This window comes from Mastigoproctus giganteus, chromosome 2, assembly GCF_048544385.1.
Source record: "Mastigoproctus giganteus isolate SK-2022 chromosome 2, ASM4854438v1, whole genome shotgun sequence".
NCBI classification, from domain to species: Eukaryota; Metazoa; Arthropoda; class Arachnida; order Uropygi; family Thelyphonidae; genus Mastigoproctus; species Mastigoproctus giganteus.
This window is the reverse complement of record NC_143576.1, coordinates 14,958,000-14,981,326: the sequence shown is the minus strand read 5'-3', so window position 1 is coordinate 14,981,326 and position 23,327 is coordinate 14,958,000. Positions and strand designations below refer to the sequence as shown.

General features: G+C 38.1%; 1 protein-coding gene across 1 annotated transcript in view; it reads left to right on the top strand.

The window, feature by feature from the left end:
• The window catches only part of tweek (transmembrane protein KIAA1109 homolog tweek), an 806,203-nt gene that overhangs the window by 171,616 nt on the left and 611,260 nt on the right, over window positions 1–23,327 (top strand). The window contains 1 exon segment of the mRNA XM_090388226.1: window positions 4,627–4,746. Coding sequence (XP_090244352.1) covers window positions 4,627–4,746 — 120 coding nt within the window.

Sequence of the window (23,327 nt, the reverse complement as noted above, 5' to 3'; positions counted from 1 at the left end):
CATTATTAGACAGAGAACCACGTGCATGAGGTTGGTGAATGTTATGGAGGCAGTTATGGCTTGAATAAGTGATGTAATTTCTCCACCCTCTTCTCCCATTGGCTTGAATAAATATCGCTAGGAGGAAAACATTTTTAATGGAGAGAGAGAGAGAGAGAGAGAGAGAGAGAGAGAGAGAGAGAGAGAGAGAGAGAGAGAGAGAGAGAGAGAGAGAGAGAGAGAGAGAGAGAGAGAGATAATAATTAAGGATTGGCTTTTATTTGTATATTCTGAAATGTCCATAACCACAAAATATGTCCAATAAAAAATGTTTGCTGGATGGCTCTGATTTAGTGCTATGTGTTCAATGTTGCAACTTTGCTGTATTTCAAAGTAGTTGCAGCTTTGGTGTAATATTCAGCATTCAAGCACATTTTGAAATTAGCAATTTTGGCAGAACGTGTTAAATTATCCTTCTGAGTTTGGCACATAATAGCCATTGCTACTAATGCTTCAGTAAAAATCCAATACTAACCAACCAACTTTCTGAGTCAGTTTATGATAGCTATTTTTGTTGGCTCCTACAAATTTTGTCCATGAAAAAGAAAAAAGAAAGACCATTCAGTTAATGAGTCTTTTAGTTAACTAAATTTCTGTCTAATCCAAAGTTGAATTTTTCTAAGGATTTTGGTTGACTTTATTGTAAGGTTTCAATTTGTTGGTCATTTTTTTTTATCTGCCCCTCAGTTCTGTCATTGTTTATTTGGATCAGCTAAAGTGTACTAAGCGTCTTCCCAATGTTTCTGCTATCAGACAGATTGCATGTCTAGTTATTGTATTAAGGCTGTGGGCTTTTTGATTATAGATAAGAGGGTGTTTTGATTAACTAGATTTCCAGTATGGAAATCTGGTAAATCAAAACACCAGATTTCCATACTGGAAATCTGGTGTTTTGATTTACTGGAAAGCAGTTTTAGCCCAATTTCCATTTGCTTTGCTTTGCTGAAATTCCTCTTGGAAAGTGTTTGCTATTTCATTATTTAAAGCAAATTTTATTAGTTAATTATTTTGAATCGCAATAGTTATAAGAATAGGTCTGCAATATTGTGTTTCAATCAGTTGGTAGCTAATATTTATCATGTGTCTGGTTCAGATAATGTACTTTCAGTATTCATAAATATATCAGCTGCAACATTTGATTCAGTTAAATTGATACCATTGTTGCATTTATTGAAAAGGTATTTATTATATCTAAGGGGCCTATGTTTAAGTTAATGCATATTTTTCCTTTTAACAAATACTGCTTTTCTGCTGAAAAAATGAATGTTTATCCCATTGTTACAGGAATACTGCAAAGTGTCTCTTTTTTGCTCTTTTATTCTCTTTGATATTAATGCCATGTTTACTTGATCATGCTTCTTTCCATATGCTGACTATATTTCATTATCACACAATATGAGAGATGCCAAATGGTTTATATGATAATATTTAAAATACCTAAATGCAACAAGGCATAACACGTTAAGAGTAAGATTTTAATATCTATATAATATCGGTGTAGATACACCATAGATAACTTTTAAGAAACTATGATGGTAGTGTGGGAGGCATCATTTGCTCTGTATCTCATATTATGCTCTTCCTTCACAATGAGGTGCCATGGTATTGCACTACCTTAAATAAGTAACGCTTCACCAATAGAGAAGACTATTGTTACTTATTCTCAGTGAGTACCACCACCCAGACGGCACCGTTTCAAAGCTATTGGCCTATCATCGGTGGGTGGGCAGGTCATATATCATATCATATAAACCTTTTGGCATCTCTCATATTGTGTGATTATTTTCACAACTGGGTTGTCATGTCTGCAATACCAAGGTACCTGCCCACCCACCGATGATAGGCCAATAGTTTTGAAATGGTGCTGTCTGGGTGGTGGTACTCACTGAGAATAAGTAACAATAGTCTTCTTATTAGTGAAGCGTTACTTATTCGAGGTAGTGCAATACCATGGCAACTCATTGTGAAGGAAGAGAGCAATATGAGATACACAGCAAATGTTGCCTCCCACATTACTATTGTAGTTTCTTAAGAGTTATCTATGGTGTATCTACACTGATATTATATAGATATTAAAATCTTACTCTTAACGTATTATGCCTTGTTGCATTTAGTTATATAAGTGAAGTATGTAACATATATACACAGGATAATATAAAAAAAAACAACGATAAAAAACTTGTCTCTGTGTATATGTGTTTGTTTGTTATTTGGGTTTTAGGAGCATTAGCAACTAAGGCCATATTGCTCTGGGAATATGCGGTGGTCATTCCCTGACCTTTTCGTATCCTCCGTATTTGGTGGTGATGGGATCAAACCCCGGTCTAATCAAGAAGCGTGTGTTACGCACTGCTGCTCCTTCCCACCTGGCTACGGAGGCGCCTGTGCGTGTGCGTGCGTGTGTGTGTGTGTGGTATATATATATATATATATATATACCTACAATCTGGGTGACTTCTTCTGGGTCAACCACCCAAATTGAAAGGGAAAAAATAACGATAAGGAGTTCTCTGTTTCTGTAATTATCAATATGCACTAAAACAAAATCAATTTTGAGGTTATAGAACAAATAATAGAATTTTGAATTATATAAAATATAATAAAAATTAAGAAATTTCAAAATTATATAATGAACACATTGATTATCGTTGACCCAACAGAGAACGAAGGATATAAAGTTATAAACTAAAGCAAGAATAAAGCAGATTTACCATGTCCAAGCAAAAGAACCACATGTAGATTTTACTGTAGTCAAAAAGGAAATGGAGTTTGTATAATGTATGGCCCTCTAGTGAGAATTGAAAAGCGACAACTCCTATGTGTTGGACGTGTGTAAAAAATGTGTTGAAATGCAGGTAATTAGCAATTAGTTTTATATTAAGTTCCTGCAATATGAAACTTGGTGATAGCAAGGTGAGATAAATGGCTAATGGAGTAGGAGTGACAGTATGAACTCCAGGAAGGCGGAGATATAGTAGAATGTATAGAATTAGTTTCTCCTCCATCCTCTGATTTTCCTAATAATTTTGGAGAAATAAGAACAAAGAGTACAGGATAGTTTAAAGTCTGATGTAAGATAAAGCTTGGGTAAGCCTGGGATCTCAAGCCCATTCCTATAGTAGGACCCTGAACTGAATTTGCAAGTCATTATGTCTGAACTTAAGTGAGGTGATGTATATATATAATGATAAAAAAAAATAATTAAGGTGAGATGGAATGTAGTGAATGTAGAGCAACTAAAGAATAAATAAAACGATTATAAGAAATATACAATAGGTTGCTAGCCGGTGGGTACAAGTTTTTCAGACTATAATACACCAAGAAAGCATAGTGTATTATACTCTATACAATATATACATAGCTCTAAGACCTGTTATGAATCTAAAACTGTTATTTTAGTTTACAGTTACTAAATTGGTGCAAGAGGTTCTGGTAGGAGTTTTTTGAAATTTATAATATCTGTAGACCTGAAGTGATATCTTGTCATTCGCAGAGAGTTTGAAAAAGACAATAAAACTGTTAAAATAAATTTTTATAGTCTTTGGTGGTATTTGCTTGTCTTTAGTGTAAATTAACCTTTAAACAATCAGTAGCTGACATTATAAGTGCCATATTGTAACTAATTCAATTTTATTATATAACTTTCCAAAAAATTCCCATTTCCCCATGGCAACCAGTATCACCTTAATAATGCTAAACCTCTCTCTCTCTCTCTCTCTCTCTCTCTCTCTCTCTCTCTCTCTCTCTCTCTCAAGAAACACCTACACTTTGGAAATTTCTACTTTAATGTAACTAATTCACTCACTCACAGAGGCAGACTGGGTCAAAACGTTTTATCAGGGAAAACTTTTAGCGGCCTCATGCTAGTGTTCATGGCCAAAATTACACTGGCCTCCGGCCCACCAGGGTTTCCTTGTTAATTTTATGGCCAGTCCACCTCTGGTGTCTCTCTCTCTCTCTCTCTCTCTCTCTCTCTCTCTCTCTCTCTCTCTCTCTCCCTCCCCACTTTGGAAATCTCTATGTTAATGTAGACTGATCTTCTAGATTAAGTTCTGCAACTAACAGAGTGCAGAGTTTTTCTTAAGTATTAGTTAATACTGCATTGCTATGCCTTTCAAAGAACACAGTATTATATTTTAGATAACTATTTTTAAATATTTGTCAGTGATTTAACAAAAAGAAGCATTTGTACATTCATTTTCCCATTCATAGGAGGGGGACACAACCCACAATTTTCACATATCCACTGTTAAAGCATTTCCTATTAAAACCAAACTGCATTCAACTGCCACTTTGCATTCCTGTACCAGGCAACATATCAGTATAGTTTTTGTATGCATCTGGTGTGTGTGTGTGTGCGCGCGCGCACGTGCCATTTTTGATTGGTCTCAGTTTTGCCTTTCTCTGTATTATCAATTTTTATTTTTTATTTCTTTTATTTTTTCAGTTTTTATTATCATTTTTTTTTTCTTATGTTCTGTGGTAATAAAAATTATTTGTTGAAATAGCAAGAGAAATGGTATTCATTTTATACAGTCAGTTTTCTGTATGATGTATCAATTAATGTGTGTGTGTTAATAATCTCAGGTTCGAGGACATGCCATGTTTTCAAATGAGGAACGTCCATTAGATAGTGAAACACTAGAATATGCATGGTTGGTAGAAGTCCAAGTTGGAGATGTTACCGGAAGACTGACAATACCTCAGGTTGGTATTTCATGTTGATACAGAATATGAATATTTTTAGGATTAAAGTAACATGGTATGCATTGTGTTAACCCTTTCAGAAGTGAGTTCTCTGGAAATGTTTGTGTCCTGAGTACTGAGTGTTCTGTGGGTGGCTAGTTCTTAAGAAGTAAACTTGTTCAGAAATTTTTAAAATTCCTAAAATTGAACACTTTGCACATGTAAAAGCTTCACATATTTATTGTCAAAAATCAGATCTAAATTTTAAAAAATTCAGATTTGATTTTTGACAATACCATTAATATCTGGACCATTCTCTACCATTAATATCTGGATCCCCTCTCCATTGATAGTTGGTCACATTCTACCCCAAAAAATTGTAAAAAAAAATTGTTGTTAATTCTTTTTTTCATAAAATACTGTCTTCTGCATCTATTTGTGTATCATTTTATTCATTTTTGTCAACTTCAAGGTCTGAATTAGAGAATTTTGGCTTTTATAAGCCAAATCAGACAACAGGTGACCTCCTTCTGAATTTTTTTAGAAGATTTCAAGATAATTCATAAATAAGACATTATTTGAAACATACTTGAAAAATAAATACATATATACTACAGGGCCACCAAATACGGATGATGCGGAAAGGTCAGGGAATGACCACCGCATATCCCCGGAGCAATATGGCCTTAGTTGCTAATTCTCCTAAAAAAAAAAAAAAACACCCACATTCTGGGAAAGGTTAGTACTCCATATTTTATTCTACACTGCCCTACCATTAATATCTGGATCCCTCTCCATTGATAGTTGGTCACATTCTACCCCAGCACCACAGATCAGAAAACTATAAATACTTGTCTGACTATGTGGTACCTTTGAGAAAACAGTAGTATGATCGTGAATGCAAGATTCCATAATTGATGGCATTAACAGATTTCCAGTATAGAATGATAATAGGATGCCACATAAGAAGTCAGTCTGTATGTAATATTTAAGTGGCACGGACGATTCCTAAGTCAACGATTAGTGAATTTATTAGCAAATTGAAGTGGACTGATGCTGAATCAGTAATAAAATGATCCAGAAAACTTCTGAAGCTGATGGAATGTGACAGGAGAGCCCTGCAGAAAATCATCTGTTTGGGATCCAGGTCAATATTATCATAGCACACACACACACACACACACACACACACACACACACACACACACACACACACACACACACACACAATGGAAAGCTGTGCTTTGGAGTGACGAGTCATAGTACATGGTCTGGCAGTCATGCTTGGGTGTGGCAAATATCCAGATAAAGCTACTTGCTGGCCTGTTGTTCTAACAGTGGAGGCATTGTGATGATCTGGGGCTTTCATGGTTTGACCTGGGACCATTGATTGTTTTGGCTGTAGTAGCAATTTGGGGAGGGCCGAATCCTCTATCATCAAGACAGTGTTCCATGTCATATTGTTTGCATTGTGACAGACTGTTTGAGGACAGAAGCGTCAAATAGTTGGACTGGCCAGCACAGAGACTGATCTCAGTCCTATAGCCACTTTCTTCTCAGACCATCTTCCTAATTTCTCTGTGTTGTTGCATTAGCATGCTTTTATTGCTGTCATTAATGAATCTTTTAACCTTTATATCATCAGTGAACTTAGGCATTAATCTTGAGATGCGTTTATCATTATTATTAATAAATAGTGATAACAATAAGGTGCCTAGCACTAAACCCTAGGGGCTTCACTAATAACGTTAGTCTTAGAAGAACAGTGCCCATTAATAACCATTCTCTATTTTCCACAACTCAATAATCCCTTTATCTACAGCAGTAATTTTCCCCTAATTCCACGTTGCTCCAATTTGTACAGCAGTCTGTCATGTGGAACAGTATTGAAAGTTTTACTGAAATCTAAGTATACAAAGTTAAAATTATTTTTTGAATTCATTTCCTTTGTTACTACATCACTGTAGCTAATCAGATTTATCTGACAAGATCTTTGCTTAGGAAAGCCATAATGTGATTGCTATATAAGTCTATTCCTGTCAATATGAAAATAAAGAAATGAAGGGTTAAAGAAGTGCAGGTTACTTCTGTAAACTTTGATTTATTTATTTTTCTGAAGTGTGAGACTTACAGGTCTGTAATTACTAACATTATCCTTTTAAGACCCTTTGTGATTAGGGATGATTTATTTGCATATCTCTAGTCTGTAGAGACCTCCTCTGAATCCACAGATACTCTCATAATTGATGGCTAAAGGTTACTCCTTTTGTTGTTTTAATATAATTGGGTAGATTCTGTCAGCTTCGGGTGCCTTATTCTCTTTTACCTTCAATAATTTCTCCACCACTTTCCTCTTCTTATCATAAAAGCATTTAGCTCCCTGTTAGAATTAGGTATACTTCTGGTATCCCAATCCCCAAAAATTTCACAATTGAATTTATATGCAAAATATTTATTCAGTTTGCCAGTAACCTGAACAGGATCATCAATAGTTATGTTATTCATATCTGGTGCAGGAATGTGGCTTATCCTTTTCCTTCTAGTGTTACATGCACAAAGAATTCTTTGTTACTTTTGTTTTTTTTTAATGTAGTAAAGGCTTCTGATAATCAGTCTTAGTTCCCTAACCCCCCCCCCCCCTTTAGTGACTTAATTGCAGAGCAGTTTGTACTTATTATAAGTTTCTGTGTCTCCTGATAATTTATAATCTTCCATGCATTTTCCTTCTCTGTCACAAGCCATATAACTTCACCTTATATCCATTTAAGTCTAAACCTTGAGAAGTATCTCTTAAGATTATCTTTAAATATCTCTTATTTGATATTGTTGTACACGCTGGCACTAATAACCTGAAGAGTAAGAGATCTGTAGATTTACTTAACAAGTACAGGTCAATGCTGGAAAAAAGTTGCGAGTTAGGGTTAAATTTGAAAGTGTCTGCAATTCTGCCCAGACATGATAGGAGGGAAAATATGATGAGAGCCTTGTCAGTCAATTCGGCCCTCGAGAGATTGTGCAAGGCTCATGGGATAAAATTTATTTCGGCGTGCTCTGTGCTTACTAACAGGAGAGACTACTTCTAAAAGGATGGGATACATTCAGATAGAAAGGGTGCAAGAATATTTGCTGATGCTATCGAGGCAGTGTTAGGTGGGTCAGAAAACTGCTAGATTGGGGGGGATTCACAGACTAAAAGAATAACAGTAGCCACAGGCAGAGGCGAAAGCGATTCTTACACTGCTTCTATTGTAATGAGCAGCAGACTAGAGAGCAAGTTGCTGGGGATTTCAAGAGCTGTTGGTAGTCATCATGGAACAAGTAAATACATGGGCTGTGTTAAGGTAACTAAGAGTAAGAACAAGTGCATGTATACTTGCATGTACACCAATGCTAGAAGTATAGTAAATAAATTTGATGAATTTGAAGTGCTGATCACGGGATCAAAGGCAGATACTGTTGGGATATCAGAGACATGGTGTCACAGAGATATAAGCCGTGCAGAATTGGAATATAGGGAGTACAATGTGTACAGAAAAGATACACAGGGGGTAGGAAGAGAGAGAGGGGTTATGCTGTTAATTAAGAAACACAAAATCTAATGAAGTGCATCCAGTTGACCTGGGTGGACAGTGCAATGTTGAGTCAGTTTGGTATGAAATACACTGCAAAAGGGAAAATAAGAGTAGGAGTAGGTTATAGGCCTAATCACTCTGATGAGTATACAACAAACCATTGTGCAGAGAAATAGCATGCCAGTAAATCAGAATGTCTTGTAATGGGGAATTTTAACTTTCCAGATATTGACTGGAACTTGTGGGTTGGTCACTCACACGCTAGTAAGATTTTTTTTTTTTTTTTTGTGGATTTATTAGAGGATTGTTTTCTACAGCAATATGTTAGAGGGGCAACCAGAGTGTGTAATACCCTTGACCTGATTATCAGTAGTGATTATTCATGCATTAAGAATTTTCAGATAAAGGAACCACTAGGTGATGATCACAGCGTACTGATGTTGGATGTACTTAAAGATGTAATTACCATCAAGGGTAAAGGGAAGGGTTTTTGTAAAGGTGACTACAGTGGTCTCAAACAGTTTTTAAATTCTATACAGTGGGATCAACTGATGATGTTACCAATGGTGAATATTAAATGGGAAGCCTTCAGAGACTTAATCTTGGAACTACTAGGCTTTTCATACCAACTAAGAAATACTGTTCAAGGTTCAGGCCTAAATGGATGTTGGATGAATTAATGGGGCTAGTGGCACAGAAGAAAAATGCATGGGATGCATATAAGCCTTCAGAGACTTAATCTTGGAACTACTAGGCTTTTCATACCAACTAAGAAATACTGTTCAAGGTTCAGGCCTAAATGGATGTTGGATGAATTAATGGGGCTAGTGGCACAGAAGAAAAATGCATGGGATGCATATAAATTATCAAGCGACACAGAAGCCTGTACCAGATATAAGCTAGTCTATAATCAAGTCACAAAGGAGGTTAGGCAGGCGAAAGCAGATTACGAGAAATCTTTGGCAAAGGATGCAAAAAAAAAACAGCAAAGAGTTCTTTACTTATGTAAACTCTAGAAGGAAGAGGATGAATCAGATTGGTCCACTTAACATAGATGGTTCGACTATTGATGATCCTGCTCAAGTAGCTGATAAATTGAATGAGTATTTTGCATCTACATTCACACGCGAGGAGTTATTCAAGGAGGGGAATACCAGAAGTTTATCAAACTGTAACATGGTGCTTAATAATTTTGTAATAACTGAGGGCAAAGCGGAGGAGAAATTGTTGAAATTAAACATAAAAAAAGCACCTGGGGCAGATGGAATCTATTCAGTTATATTGAAGGAGGCAGCAAGGGAAGTAAGCAAACCCCTTAGCCATCATTATGAGAGCATCTTTAGAGTCAGGACAGGTCCCCATGAACTGGAGATGTGGAAATGTATCCCCAAATCACAAAGTAGGTTCAGAGGGTGACACAAATAATTATAGATCTGTTAGTTTAACTTCTGTTCCAGGGAAAATAATGGAGTCACTGGTTAAAAAGGTGATACAGAATCACCTAGACAAGACAGCAGTAATAGTTCAGACACAGCATGGATTTGTTAAGGGGAAGTCTTGTCTGACCAATTATATTGGATATTACGATGTGGTTACAAAGGAACTGGATGCAAAAAAATAGATTTGATATCATATACTTGGATTTCAGGAAAGCTTTTGATACTGTTGCACATGGAAGACTGCTGTACCAATTGGAGCGGTATGGCATAAAGGTAAGTTGCTGCAATGGATAAAGGGATGGTTGAGAGGGAGACAGCAGAGAGTGGTAATAAATGGACACCGGTCTACGTGGAATAATGTTATTAGTGGAGTCCCCCGGGGTTGGTGTTGGGCCCATTGTTGTTTTTTTTATTTATTAATGATATCACTAAAGGTATATCAGGCTTAATGTTCACGTTTGCAGATGATACCAAGGTTGGCAGGGTTGTTAATGACAGAAAGGCAGTATGCTAGTGCAACAGGATCTAGAAAAGTTAGGCGGATGGGCTGAGAAGTGGCAACTGAAGTTTAACATTGACAAATGCAAAGTACTGTATATGGGTAGCAGTAATCCAAGAGAAATGTACCAACTGTGTGGTACTACACTCAGGGCGGGGGAGAATGATAAATCCTTCACATCCGGCTACACAATTACCTGGGGGTAATTGTGTAGCCGGATGTGAAGTTCTCCGAGCAGTGCAGACAGGTTGCCAGAGCAGTCAATCTGCATTGCTTGGAGTTTTGTCAATGATATATAGGAATTTTTCTAGCAGAGACAAGGAGGTGATTATACTTTTATATAAGGCATTGGTCAGGTTCCACCTTGAGTGGTGTGTACAGGTCTGGAGGCCTCATTGTAGAAAGATTGTAGAGTTGCTAGAATGAATACAGATAAGGGCAACATGATTGGTAAGAGGAACAAAGGGGTTCTCTTACCAGGAGAGACTTAAATTCTATAAGTTGCAGCATCTGGAGACTAGGCACCTGCAAGCTGAGCTGATTGAGGTGTACAAGGTCTTGAATGGCTCAATGCTGATTTGAATATTCCTCTTACTCAGATTAAAAACCCGAGGGGGCATAGAATCAAATTGAGGAAAGACAGTTGTAGAACGATGTGTGAATATTTGCTTTTAGCCAGCAGGTAATTGATTGCTGGAACAGACTTCCATGTGCTGTTGTGGATGTTGCTAGCTTAAATAAGTTTAAGTCGAACTAGACAAACATTTGAATGACCGGATGGGTGAAATAGAAAGTTTATTTTTATTTTTTTTATTGTTATTATTATTTTTATTTTTTTTAAATTTTTTATTATTATTATTTTTTGGCTGATGCTCTATAAGCTTACTTTCTTGCATCATATACCTCAACTAATGCTAATGAACTCTGCACTTTGAAGTGCTGTTGATGAGGAAATGGATTGGTATTGGAATTGGTAATCTGGAATTGGTATCAGTAATTCCGCTTCTGTTTTTCAAAACATCAAACATGTGCCATTCCCATCCAGCATCCATTCACTGTTGAACTCTAAATTCCCGTAATTGCCATATATAACGGCATATAAGACACATGGACATATAGGATGCATCCCAATTTTAGAAAGAAAAATTAAGGAAAAAAAGTTTGTGTATTTAGACATTTAATATTTATTCTGATGTGTATAGTAGAAAAAAGCTCATTCTAAACATGTGATCAGAACAGCAAGAAAAATACTAATGCTATGTAATAATGCATTATTTAATTATTATTATTAATTTACCCATACAGCAATTTAAAAGAGAAATAAAAGAAACTTAGCTACATTAGAAAATATTTTATATGAAGGAATTGAAAATGAAGAAAAAGACAGTGAGTTAATGGTAAAAAACATTAGTGTTCTGTAAAAGGAAAGTTCAGTCATTTTGAAAACCAAAAAAATCATTGCCTTAATATCCCAAGAGCTCTTCCTCGCTAATGTTGGTATTACTATCTTCAAATAATGCAGTGTTTTCAGTGGCATTACTAATTCCAGTCTTATTGAAAGACTTTATAATTATTTTACCACAATTTTCTCCCAGATTCCTTAATGGTGGGCCTCTTCATTCTTCCTGTGGATGTCAGTCATGATCGGTTTCTCCCATCCATTTGTTAGCATTAGTGTTAGCATTAACAAGGGCACATGTGATGCAAGAAAGCAAGCTTATATAACATCAGCCAAAAAAAAACCCTTATTTCACCCATCCCCTCGCTCCAAATGTTTGTAAAGTTCTCCCTTGAATCTATTTAAGCTATGAACTTTTACAACGATAGATGGAAGTTTTTTCCAGCAATCAACCACCTGCTGGCTAAAGGCAAACTTCCGCACATCTATCCTACAACCGTCTTTCCTCAGTTTGAATTTATGCCCTCTCAGGCAATTATTCTGAGCAAGAGGAAGAATCCCATCAGCATTGAGCACACTCAAGCCATTCAAGGCTTTATATACCTTAATAAGATCACCTCGCAGGTGCCTAGTCTCCAGACACTGTAATTTGCAAAACTTAAGCCTTTCTTCGTAAGAGCAACCCTTTCTTCCATCTAATGTTGTTGCCCTTCTCTGTACTCGTTCCAACAGCTCTACATCCTTTTTAAAATGAGGCCTCCAGACCTGTATACAGTACCCAAGGTGTGGCTTCACCATTGCCTTATACAAGGGGATAATCATCTCCTTATCCTTGCTAGAAAATTTCCTGTATATCATTGACAAGACACTATGAGCTGCTCTTGCAGACCATCTGCACTGCTTAGAAAACTTCATATCTGCCTGCACAATTACTCCAGGTCGTTTTCATTCTTTACCACTGTCAGTGTGGTAAACAGAGTTACTCTGGGATTACTGCTTCCCATATGTAGTACTTTACATTTGTCAATGTTAAACTTCATTTGCCACCTCTCAGCCCATCTGCTCAACTTTTCTAGATCCTGTTGCAGCAGTGTACTGTCTTTAGTGTCATTAACAACCCTGCCAACCTTCGTATCGTCTGCAAACGTGGACATTAAGCCTGATATACCATCATCAATATAATTTATAAATACAGAAAACAACAATGGACCCAACACTGAACTCTGAGGAACTTCACTAATAGCATTAGTTCACGAAGAACAGTGTCCACTGATTACCACTCTCTGTCTTCTCCCACTCAACCATCCCTTTATCCATAGCAGCAATTTGTCTCCAATGCCACACTGCTCCAATTTTTGTGCAGGTCTACCATGTGCAACAATAACAAAAGCCTTTCTAAGATCCAAATATATGATATCAAAATTATTCTTTGCATCTAGTTCCTTTGTGACTACACCATAGTATCCAATCAAATTAGTCAGACAAGACTTTGGACCATGCTGTGTCCGAGCTATAACTGAAGTCTTGTCTAGATGATCCTGCAGTGCTTCTTTAACCAGTGCCTCCATTAATTTTCCTGGAACAGAAGTTAAACTCACAGGTCCTCCACTTTACTCTCAGTTATTACAGGGTTATCTAACTTACTGCCAGAGTTGAATGTTATCTAGCTTAATGCCAGAGCCGGCATTCCTCTCCCTGAATAACTCCTCATGTGTGAATGTGTGAACAAAATATTCATTTAGTTTGTTAGCTGCCTGAGCAGGATCATCAACAGTTGAACCATCGATATGAAGTGGACCATTCTGATTTATCCCCTTCCTTCTTGAGTTTCCATAAGTAAAGAACTCTTTGCTGTTTTTCTTTGCATCCTTTGCCAAAGATTTCTCATAATCTGCATTCGCCTGCCTAACCTCCTTTGTAACTTGGTTACAGACCAGCTTATATCTATCATAGGCTTCTGTGTCACATGTTAATTTATATGTATCCCATTCATTTTTCTTCTCTATCACATGTCTAATTGGCACCTCTGTAGGCAGGAGCTGCAGTGCGTAGCACATGCTTCTTGATTATACCGGGGTTCGAGCCCTTGATTATCAAATACGGAGGATGCGGAAAGGTCAGGGAATGACCACCGCATATCCCTGGACCAATATGGCCTTAGTTGCTAGTTGCTAATGCTCCTAAAAACCAAATAACAACAACATGTCTAATTAGTTCATCTGACATTCATTTAGGCCTAAATCTTGAACAATATTTCTTTGTTTGTATGAAAAGCCTAGTAGCTTCCAAGATTAATTCTTTGAAAGCTTCCCGTTTTGAATTTGCTGTTGGTAACAGCAAATTCAAAATGGGAAGCTTTCAAATTCCTATGTTCTCTCATATTTTGCTTAATTGAACACATCCTTATGGACACATCCATAAGGAAGAGTAGGAGACCGGCGGAATTACTTAACAAGTACAGGTCACTGTTGAAAAAAAGCCGTGAATTAGGGTTGAATTTGAAAGTGTCTGCAATTCTGCCCAGACACGATAGGAGGGAGTATATGATGAGAGCCCTGTCGATCAGTTCGGCCCTGGAAGGATTGTGCAAGGCTCAAGGGGTAGAATTTTTTTCAGCCTGGTCTGTACTTGTTAACAGGAGAGACTGCTTTTACAGGGATGGGATACACTTAAATAGAAAGGGTGCAAGAATGTTTGCTGATGCTATCGAAGCAGTGTTAGGTGGGTCGGAAAACTCCTAGATTGGGGGGATACAAGGACTAATAGATTAACAGTAGCCACTGGCAGAGGAGAAAGTGATTCTTGCACTGCTTCTATTCGAATGAGCAGCAGCCTGGAAAATAAGATGTAGAATATTTCAGAGACTGCTGGGAATCATGGGGGTACAAGTAAACACATGGGTTGTTTTCGGGTGGCTAAGAGGAAGAGCAGGTGCATATATACTTGTGTGTACACCAATGCAAGGAGTTTAGTAAATAAATTTGATGAATTTGAGGTATTGCTCAAAACATCAAAGGCAGATGTTGTTGGAATTTCAGAGACGTGGTGTCACACAGATATAAGGAATGCAGAACTGGAATTTGTGGAGTACAATGTCTACAGAAAGGATAGACAGGATAGGAAGGGAGGAGGGGTTATGCTATTAGTTAAGAAACACATAAAATCCAAGGAAGTGAAGCCAGTCGACATCGCTGGACAGCGCAGTGTCGAGTCAGTTTGGTGTGACATAAGCATTGGGAGATCAAAATTGAGAGTAGGAGTGTGCTATAGGCCTAATGACTCTGATGAGTATAATAAGAAACTGTACAGAGAAATAGAGTGGGCCAGTAAATCAGAGAGTCTTATAAGGGGGATTTTAATTTCCCAGATATTGACTGGAATTTGGGGGTTGGTCACTCACACACTAGCAAGGCTTTTGTGGATTTATTGGATGATTGTTTTCTACATCAGCATGTTCTGGAGGCAACTAGAGGGAGTAATACTCTTGATTTGATTATCAGTAGTGATTCTTCATGCATTAAGATTCATTTACCTGCATTCTTCATGCAGATAAATGAACCACTAGGTGGCAGTGATCACAGTGTGCTGAAGTGGGATTTGCTCAAAGAGGTAACTACCATTAGGGGTAAAGGGAAGGGTTATTACTTTCGTAAAGGCGACTACGATGGACTGAGACAGTATTTAAATTCTATACAGTGGGACCAACTGATGATGCTACCAACAGCAAATTCAAAATGGGAACCATTCAAAGAACTTATCTTGGAAGCTACTAGGCTTTACATACCAACTAAGAAATATTGTTCAAGGTTTAGGCCTAAGTGGATGTCAGATGAACTAATGAGACATATGGCAGAGACGAAAAATGCATGGGATACATACAAATTAACACATGACACAGAAGCCTATGATAGATACAAGTTGATCTGTAACCAAGTTACAAAAGAGGTTAGGCAGGCGAAGGAAGATTACGAGAAATCTTTGGCAAGGGATGCAAAGAAAAACAGCAAAGAGTTCTTTACTTATGTAAACTCTAGAAGGAAGGGGATGAATCAGATTGGTCCACTTGATATCAATGGGTCAACTGTTGATGATCCTGCTCAGGTAGCTAACAAACTGAATGAATATTTTGCATTGACATTCACACATGAGGAGTTATTCAGCGAGGGGAATGCTAGAGGTGTATTCAACTCTGGCAGTAAGCTAGAGAATCTTGTAATAACTGAGATTAAAGTGGAGGAGAAATTATTGAAGATAAATACAAGAAAGGCACCTGGGGTGGACGGGTTCTATCCAGTTATATTAAAGGAAGCAGCAAAGGAAGTAAGCAAACCCTTAGCCATAATTATGAGAGCTTCCTTGGACTCAGGGGAAGTGGACTGGAGATGTGCAAATGTGACCCCAATTCACAAAGGAGGATCAAAGGGCGACACAAGTAATTATAGACCTGTTAGTTTAACTTTTGTTCCTGGAAAATTAATGGAGGCACTGGTTAAAGAAGCACTGCAGGATCATCTAGACAAGACTTCAGTTATAGCTCAGACACAGCATGGTTTTGTTAAGGGGAAGTCTTGCCTGACCAATTTGATTGGATACTATGATGCACAAAAAAAGAACTGGATGCAGGGAATAACTTTGATATTATATACTTGGATCTTAGAAAGGCTTTTGATACTGTTGCAATGGAAGACTGCTGCACAAATTGGAGCAGTGTGGCATTGGAGGCAAATTGCTGCTATGCATAAAGGGGTGGTTGAGGGGGAGAAGAAAGAGAGTGGTAATCAATGGACACTGCTCATCGTGGACTAATGTTATTAGTGGAGTCCCTCAGCGTTCAGTATTGGGTCCATTATTATTTTCTGTATTTATAAATGATATTGATGATGGTATATCCAGCTTAATGTCCAAGTTTGCAGACGATACGAAGGTTGGCAGGGTTGTCAAGGACACTACTGACTCTATGCTACTGCAACAGGATCTGGAAAGGTTGAGCAGATGGGCTGAGAGTTGGCAAATGAAGTTTAACATTGACAAATGTAAAGTACTACATATGGGAAACAGCAACCCCAGAGCAATGTATCAACTCTGTGGTAGAGAATGTGGTAGAGTGGTAGAGAATGAAAGGGACCTGGGCGTGGTTGTGCAGGCAGATGTGAAGTTTTCTGAGCAGTGCAGACGGGCTGCAAGAGTAGCTCATGGTGTATTGTCAATGATATATAGGAATTTTTCTAGGAGGGATAAGGAGGTGATTATTCCCTTGTATAAGGCAATGGTCAGACCGCACCTAGAGTACTGTATACAGGTCTGAATGCCTCATTTCAAGAAGGATGTAGAGATGCTGGAATGAGTACAGAGAAGGGCAACAAGATTAGTGAATGGAACAAAGGGGTGCTCTTACGAAGAAAGGCTTACGTTATGCAAATTACAGTGTCTGGAGACTAGGCACCGGCGAGGTGATCTGATAGAGGTGTATAAAGCCTTGAATGGTTTGAGCATGCTCAATGCTGATGGGATTCTTCCTCTTGCTCAGAATAATCACCTGAGAGTGCATAAATTCAAATTGAGGAAAGACAGATGTAGGATAGACGTGAGGAAATTTGCCTTTAGCCAGCGGGTGGTTGGTTGCTGGAATAGACTTCCATCCCTTGTCGTGGAAGTTGATAGCCTAAATAAGTTTAAGGCTCAGCTGGACAGGTATTTCGAATGAACAGAGGGGTGAAGTGGAAGTGGTTATTTTTATTTATTTATTTATTTATTTTTTTTATTTTTTTTTGGCTGATGCTGCATAAGCTTGCTTTCTTGCATAAAATGCCTCTACTAATGCTAATAAGGATGTGTTCTGCAATTGGCTTGTCATTCCACCAGAATGATAACTATATGTGTATTCAATTCCCTCACCCTCTTTATAATGACTTCAGTTCTATGGGCTCTGAACTGGTCCCAAATGAGAAGAGATATTTTCCTTAAGAGACCACCAAGACACCTTGCTCATAGTTTTTGGAGCCATTAATTCATTCCAGATTCATTCATCCATCCTTTTGGATGAACACGAACAAATATCCCTTCTGGAATATTTTCTTTTGGTGGAGTTTTTCTTTTAAATATTTAAAATAGTGGTAGGTTTGTGCAATCAGCACAGCAGGCCAAAACTTCTGTATAATTTGTTTTCGCATGCCTGGTGGTTTTTATTGACACGTTTTAGACCCTTTGGTATTCATAGTTTTGTTGGATGGTGCATGAAAAGTTAGTGGGACCTCGTCCATATTTCCTGTTTGGCCAAGTTCAAAAGAAGTTCGTTTTCGTGCCTTTATTACAAATTTATGGAATTCCAGTATTTTTTCTTCATAATATGCTGGTAATTTTTGTGTAATTGATGTTTTGGTATGCGTTTTTGCCTTTGCATGAATCGGTAACACCAACCTTCTGTTCCAGAAAAATTCCGATTTCTTATGCATAATCGTTTTGGTTGAAACACTTCTTCCTAAATTCCTTTCACCTACTACCCACTTTTTTACGTCTTCTTCAAGTTCTGGCCAATGTGGAGTGGGACATCAAAGGTTATGTTTACTTTTTTTAGGCATTTTGAAGTTCTTTTTCTTTCTTCCGTCAGATGTGTATCATTTTTTACATAGGCAGCGGCCCAAAAAAACTCTCTGCAGCTCTGTTACCATGTTTTTTAGCATGATCTATTACGTTTAGTTTTTATATCTGATAGTGTAACTCAACCTCTTTTCTCCTGCATTTTTTCTGTATTTTACAGTATTTTACACTCATTTTCTGAGTGTAAAATACTTTAAAATAATGTCAAATGCCAACATTAAACAATATTGTTACGAAATGGGGTTTTGATTAAAAACAACTGGTATACAATTAACACTGTTCTTTTTTTTATTTTAGTCACCCACAACGATTACAATTCGTTGTCATGATTATATTCATTTCACACATAATTAAAGTACACTACCATACACGGAGACACTCAACATCACAAAAGCCCGCACAGAACTAACTGGCCCTCCGGTCATGCCACCTTTTAAAAGATTGGCAAACTATTGTGAAACCTGGAGAAGAACTTTGAAGCTTCCATCACTTTCTAAGGCTTTTCCTGTGTATACTGGCTTTTGAAACTTCTTGTAACTGATTCCAAACAACTTTGCAAGTCCAGAAGTAGCCTAGGGTGTGTCCCGTTATCCTTCAGAAACGAAAATATTCTGACCGAATGACGAAATACAACCTGCCTGCTTGCCCCGACGCTGATGAGGGAGGGCTCACTTCTGCGTATGGGATACGGTGATTTTTCAAGGCATTTTTTTGGGAAAAAATGCGTCTTATATGCTGTCAAACACGGTAAGTCTTCTTCATTTATTCCTTCTATTTCTGGTCTTTGAAATGAAATGGCCTTCCTTCCCATGTGTTTCCTGAACATTAACAATCTCCAGAAATTCAAGTCAGATGTCAACATGTAATTGCTATCTTCCCAATCTGAAACTGCTACATGGTATTGATGTTCTATAGGTATATGTTCTGATGTTTTTGTATTTGTGGTCACCATTAAAAAAATTTCTGCCCCCATTGAAAATGTCATATGCCAAGAATTTGCAGTAATTTCAAGAGATATGCTCTTTTCTGTCATGTGCAGGGTAGTACCATACCTAAACTCTGCCTACCATACCTACCTGGCACCTACCTCAGCATTTGTCATTTTGTCATATGTAATAGCTGTTGGTTTTGTTGCCACCTGTGGTCCCGCCCATATGCAACTTATATCATTATCTGGAATAGTAAGGCACCTCCATAGCCAGTTGAGAAGGAGCAGCAGTGCGTAGCACACGCTTCTTGATTAGACCGGGGTTCGAGCCCGTCACCACCAAATACGGAGGATGCGGAAAGGTCAGGGAATGACCACCGCATATCCCAGAGCAATATGGCATTAGTTGCTAATGCTCCTAAAAACCAAATAACAAACAAACTGGAATAGTATTAATACTTTACATAGTATGTTAATCAACATAATGTATCAATACAACCTAACTAGGATAAACTAGTTGGGTTGTATGATCATTTGGCCTTGCAGCGGGAACAGTGTCTTTACCCCCATCACGAGGAGGTAGGTCACCCTATCTAGACACCTAAACTTAGTCAAGATCAAGGTGTGTTTGTTTTAATTGCAGTCTCCAGAGTTTCCTCTATATGCTGCTGTAGCATCTGAAAAAGCCTGCAAGTGTATGTATGTAGGTGTGTAAGTATGTGTGTTGTGTTGAGTGCTGTCACCTGGCGACTTCGCAGTCAGGGGAAAAGGAACAGCCGGTCCCCTGACTCCCAACCTTGGCCATGAGGAGTGCCAGGGGCTACTATCCAGGAGGTGACACGTGGAGGGGGATTCAGAAAATTCTGAAAAACCCCAATAAGAATAGGTGCAGGAAGATAGCTTGAGAAGTATGGGAAGTGGGGAGGGAAGGAAAGAGATAAGAAGGGGATAAAGAAAGAGGCATCCCCTGGAAGATGAAGAGAAAGAGAAGATCAAAAGTAAGCTTAAAGAAGAGAAGGACTAGTGGACGGAGTTGTCTCTATCCAGTTACATATATTACAGCATAACAAGTAAACAAAAATAGCTCTGGAAGCTCGTAAGAACCTAAACTAAACAATTAACTAAGCTTTAAATCAGTAACAACCCCAAGACTTAGGAGTACAACAACCCACAATTTACAGTTAAGGCTAAAATTTAACACTAACAATAAATATTTAATAAATTAACAATATACTTCAGAATTAGACCATATAAAATCCAAGATAATCAATTATGGAGGCTACTAGAGACGGTCGTTTTCAAAGCCGCTAAGTGGATTTTTCTTATTTATTGATTTGAAATTATTGTTTTTCTAAAACTTTTGATTTAAATTTAGTAGTATAACATTATTTTGTGATTTTCTGATTAATTTGGTGTATTTATTCTTTACTCGGCCTTGTAATTGCATAAAAGTATCGGTAAAGGTTTCCACGTGTTTCAACTCCGCTAACCGTTCGTAATTTTCCCGCCTTTGTGATACGATATACCGTACTAGATAGCGTTAGTTGAACTTCGTTAGCAGTTATATTGTACGTTTAAATAAATACATATAACGACTTAGATTACAAACGTAATATAATTAATTTTATTTAACATAATTAATTATACATATAACCACTTAGGTTACGTAACATAAATAATTAGTAAAAACAAATAATTAATACATAACTTGATACGAAAGTTATATAAAGGGATTTCGCAGATAACACTCGTTACTGAAACGTAAATATTTCGTAGATAACACTCGTTACTGAAACGTAAATATTCCGTAGATAACACTCGTTACTGAAACATAAATATAGCGTTATAACTGTGTTTGGATACAAGTTTAGGATTTAATTTTGTACAGAAATCGAAATTTTATTGAAAGTAACTCTAAATCATGACTCAAACCAGAGCAGCAAAGCAAAGGGCTCAAGCTAATGGGAATGCTGTGGCCCAGGGGAGAACTGAGGGGGGCAGTTGTCCTCTGAATCACAGCCTTGTAAGATGCACTATTTGCTTGATGTTTGCGGAGCAGTCAAGTATGGGACATGATACTGCCATGGGGGATGTCTTTGTGTGTGTGCGATGCAAGGAGTGTAAGGAGATAAGGCGACAACTCAGCGTTGTTATGGGCCTATATGAGAGCTTGAAGGATAGGGTGGATGCCCTCGAAGGATTACAAGTGAGGGGCCCATCAAGCTCTCAGCTGCCCACACCAATGCCAGAGCTTGCACTTGGTCATCGCGGAACACAGCGGCAACCCCCAAGGCAGAATGCGCTGGTCCCAAAGGAACTAGTAGTTGTTGGTGACTCTATTGTCAGGGAAACGGGAAACATGCTTTGTAAAAAGGATAGGTGGAATAGGACCAGGGTATGTCTGCCAGGGGCAAAAGTTGATGACGTTGTAGAGCGGATATCATCTTTTAAGGGCACAAAAGGTGATATAGTTGTACACGTTGGCACTAATGACATTAAGAGTAGGAGACCGGCGGAATTACTTGACAAGTACAGGTCACTGATGAAAAAAAGCCGTGAATTAGGGTTGAAATTGAAAGTGTCTGCAATTCTGCCCAGACACGATAGGAGGGAGTATATGATGAGAGCCCTGTCAATCAATTCGGCCCTGGAAAGATTGTGCAGGGCTCAAGGGGTAGAATTTTTTTCAGCCTGGTCTGTACTTGTTAACAGGAGAGACTGCTTCTACAGGGATGGGATACACTTAAATAGAAAGGGTGCAAGAATGTTTGCTGATGCTATCGAGGCAATGTTAGGTGGGTCGGAAAACTGCTAGATTGGGGGGATACAAGGACTAATAGATTAACAGTAGCCACTGGCAGAGGTGAAAGTGATTCTTGCACTGCTTCTATTGGAATGAGCCGCAGCCTGGAAAATAAGATGCAGGATATTTCAGAGACTGCTGGGAATCATTGGGGTACAAGTAAACACATGGGTTGTGTTAGGGTAGCTAAGAAAAAGAACAGGTGCATGTATACTTGTGTGTACACCAATGCTAGGAGTTTAGTAAATAAATTTGATGAATTTGAGGTATTGCTCAAAACATCAAAGGCAGATATTGTGGGGATTTCAGAGACGTGGTGTCACACAGATATAAGAAATGCAGAACTGGAATTTGGGGAGTACAATGTCTACAGAAAGGATAGACAGGATAGGAAGGGAGGAGGGGTTATGCTATTAGTTAAAAAACACATAAAATCCAAGGAAGTGAAGCCAGTCGACATCGCTGGACAGTGCAGTGTCGAGTCAGTTTGGTGTGACATAAGCATTGGGAGATCAAAATTGAGAGTAGGAGTGTGCTATAGGCCTAATGACTCTGATGAGTATAATAAGAAACTGTTCGGAGAAATAGAGTGGGCCAGTAAATCAGAGAGTCTTATAATGGGAGATTTTAATTTCCCAGATTTTGACTGGAATTTGGGGGCTGGTCACTCACACAGTAGCAAGGCTTTTGTGGATTTATTGGATGATTGTTTTCTACATCAGCATGTTCGGGAGGCAACTAGAGGGAGTAATACTCTTGATTTGATTATCAGTAGTGATTCTTCATGCATTAAGAATCTGCAGATAAATGAACCACTTGGTGGCAGTGATCACAGTGTGCTGAAGTGGGAGTTACTCAAAGAGGTAACTACCATTAGGGGTAAAGGGAAGGGGTATTGCTTTCGTAAAGGCGACTACAATGGACTGAGACAGTATTTAAATTCTATACAGTGGGATCAACTGATGATATTGCCAACAGCAAATTCAAAATGGGAAGCATTCAAAGAACTTATCGTGGAAGCTACTAGGCTTTACATACCAACTAAGAAATATTGTTCAAGGTTTAGGCCTAAATGGTTGTCAGATGAACTAATGAGGCATATGGCAGAGAAGAAAAATGCATGGGATACATACAAATTAACACGTGACACGGACGCCTATGATAGATACAAGTTGATCTGTAACCAAGTTACAAAGGAGGTTAGGCAGGCGAAGGCAGATTACGAGAGATCCTTGGCAAGGGATGCGAAGGAAAACAGCAAAGAGTTCTTTACTTATGTAAACTCTAGAAGGAAGGGGATGAATCAGATTGGTCCACTTGAGATCGATGGGTCAACTGTTGATGACCCTGCTCGGGTAGCTAACA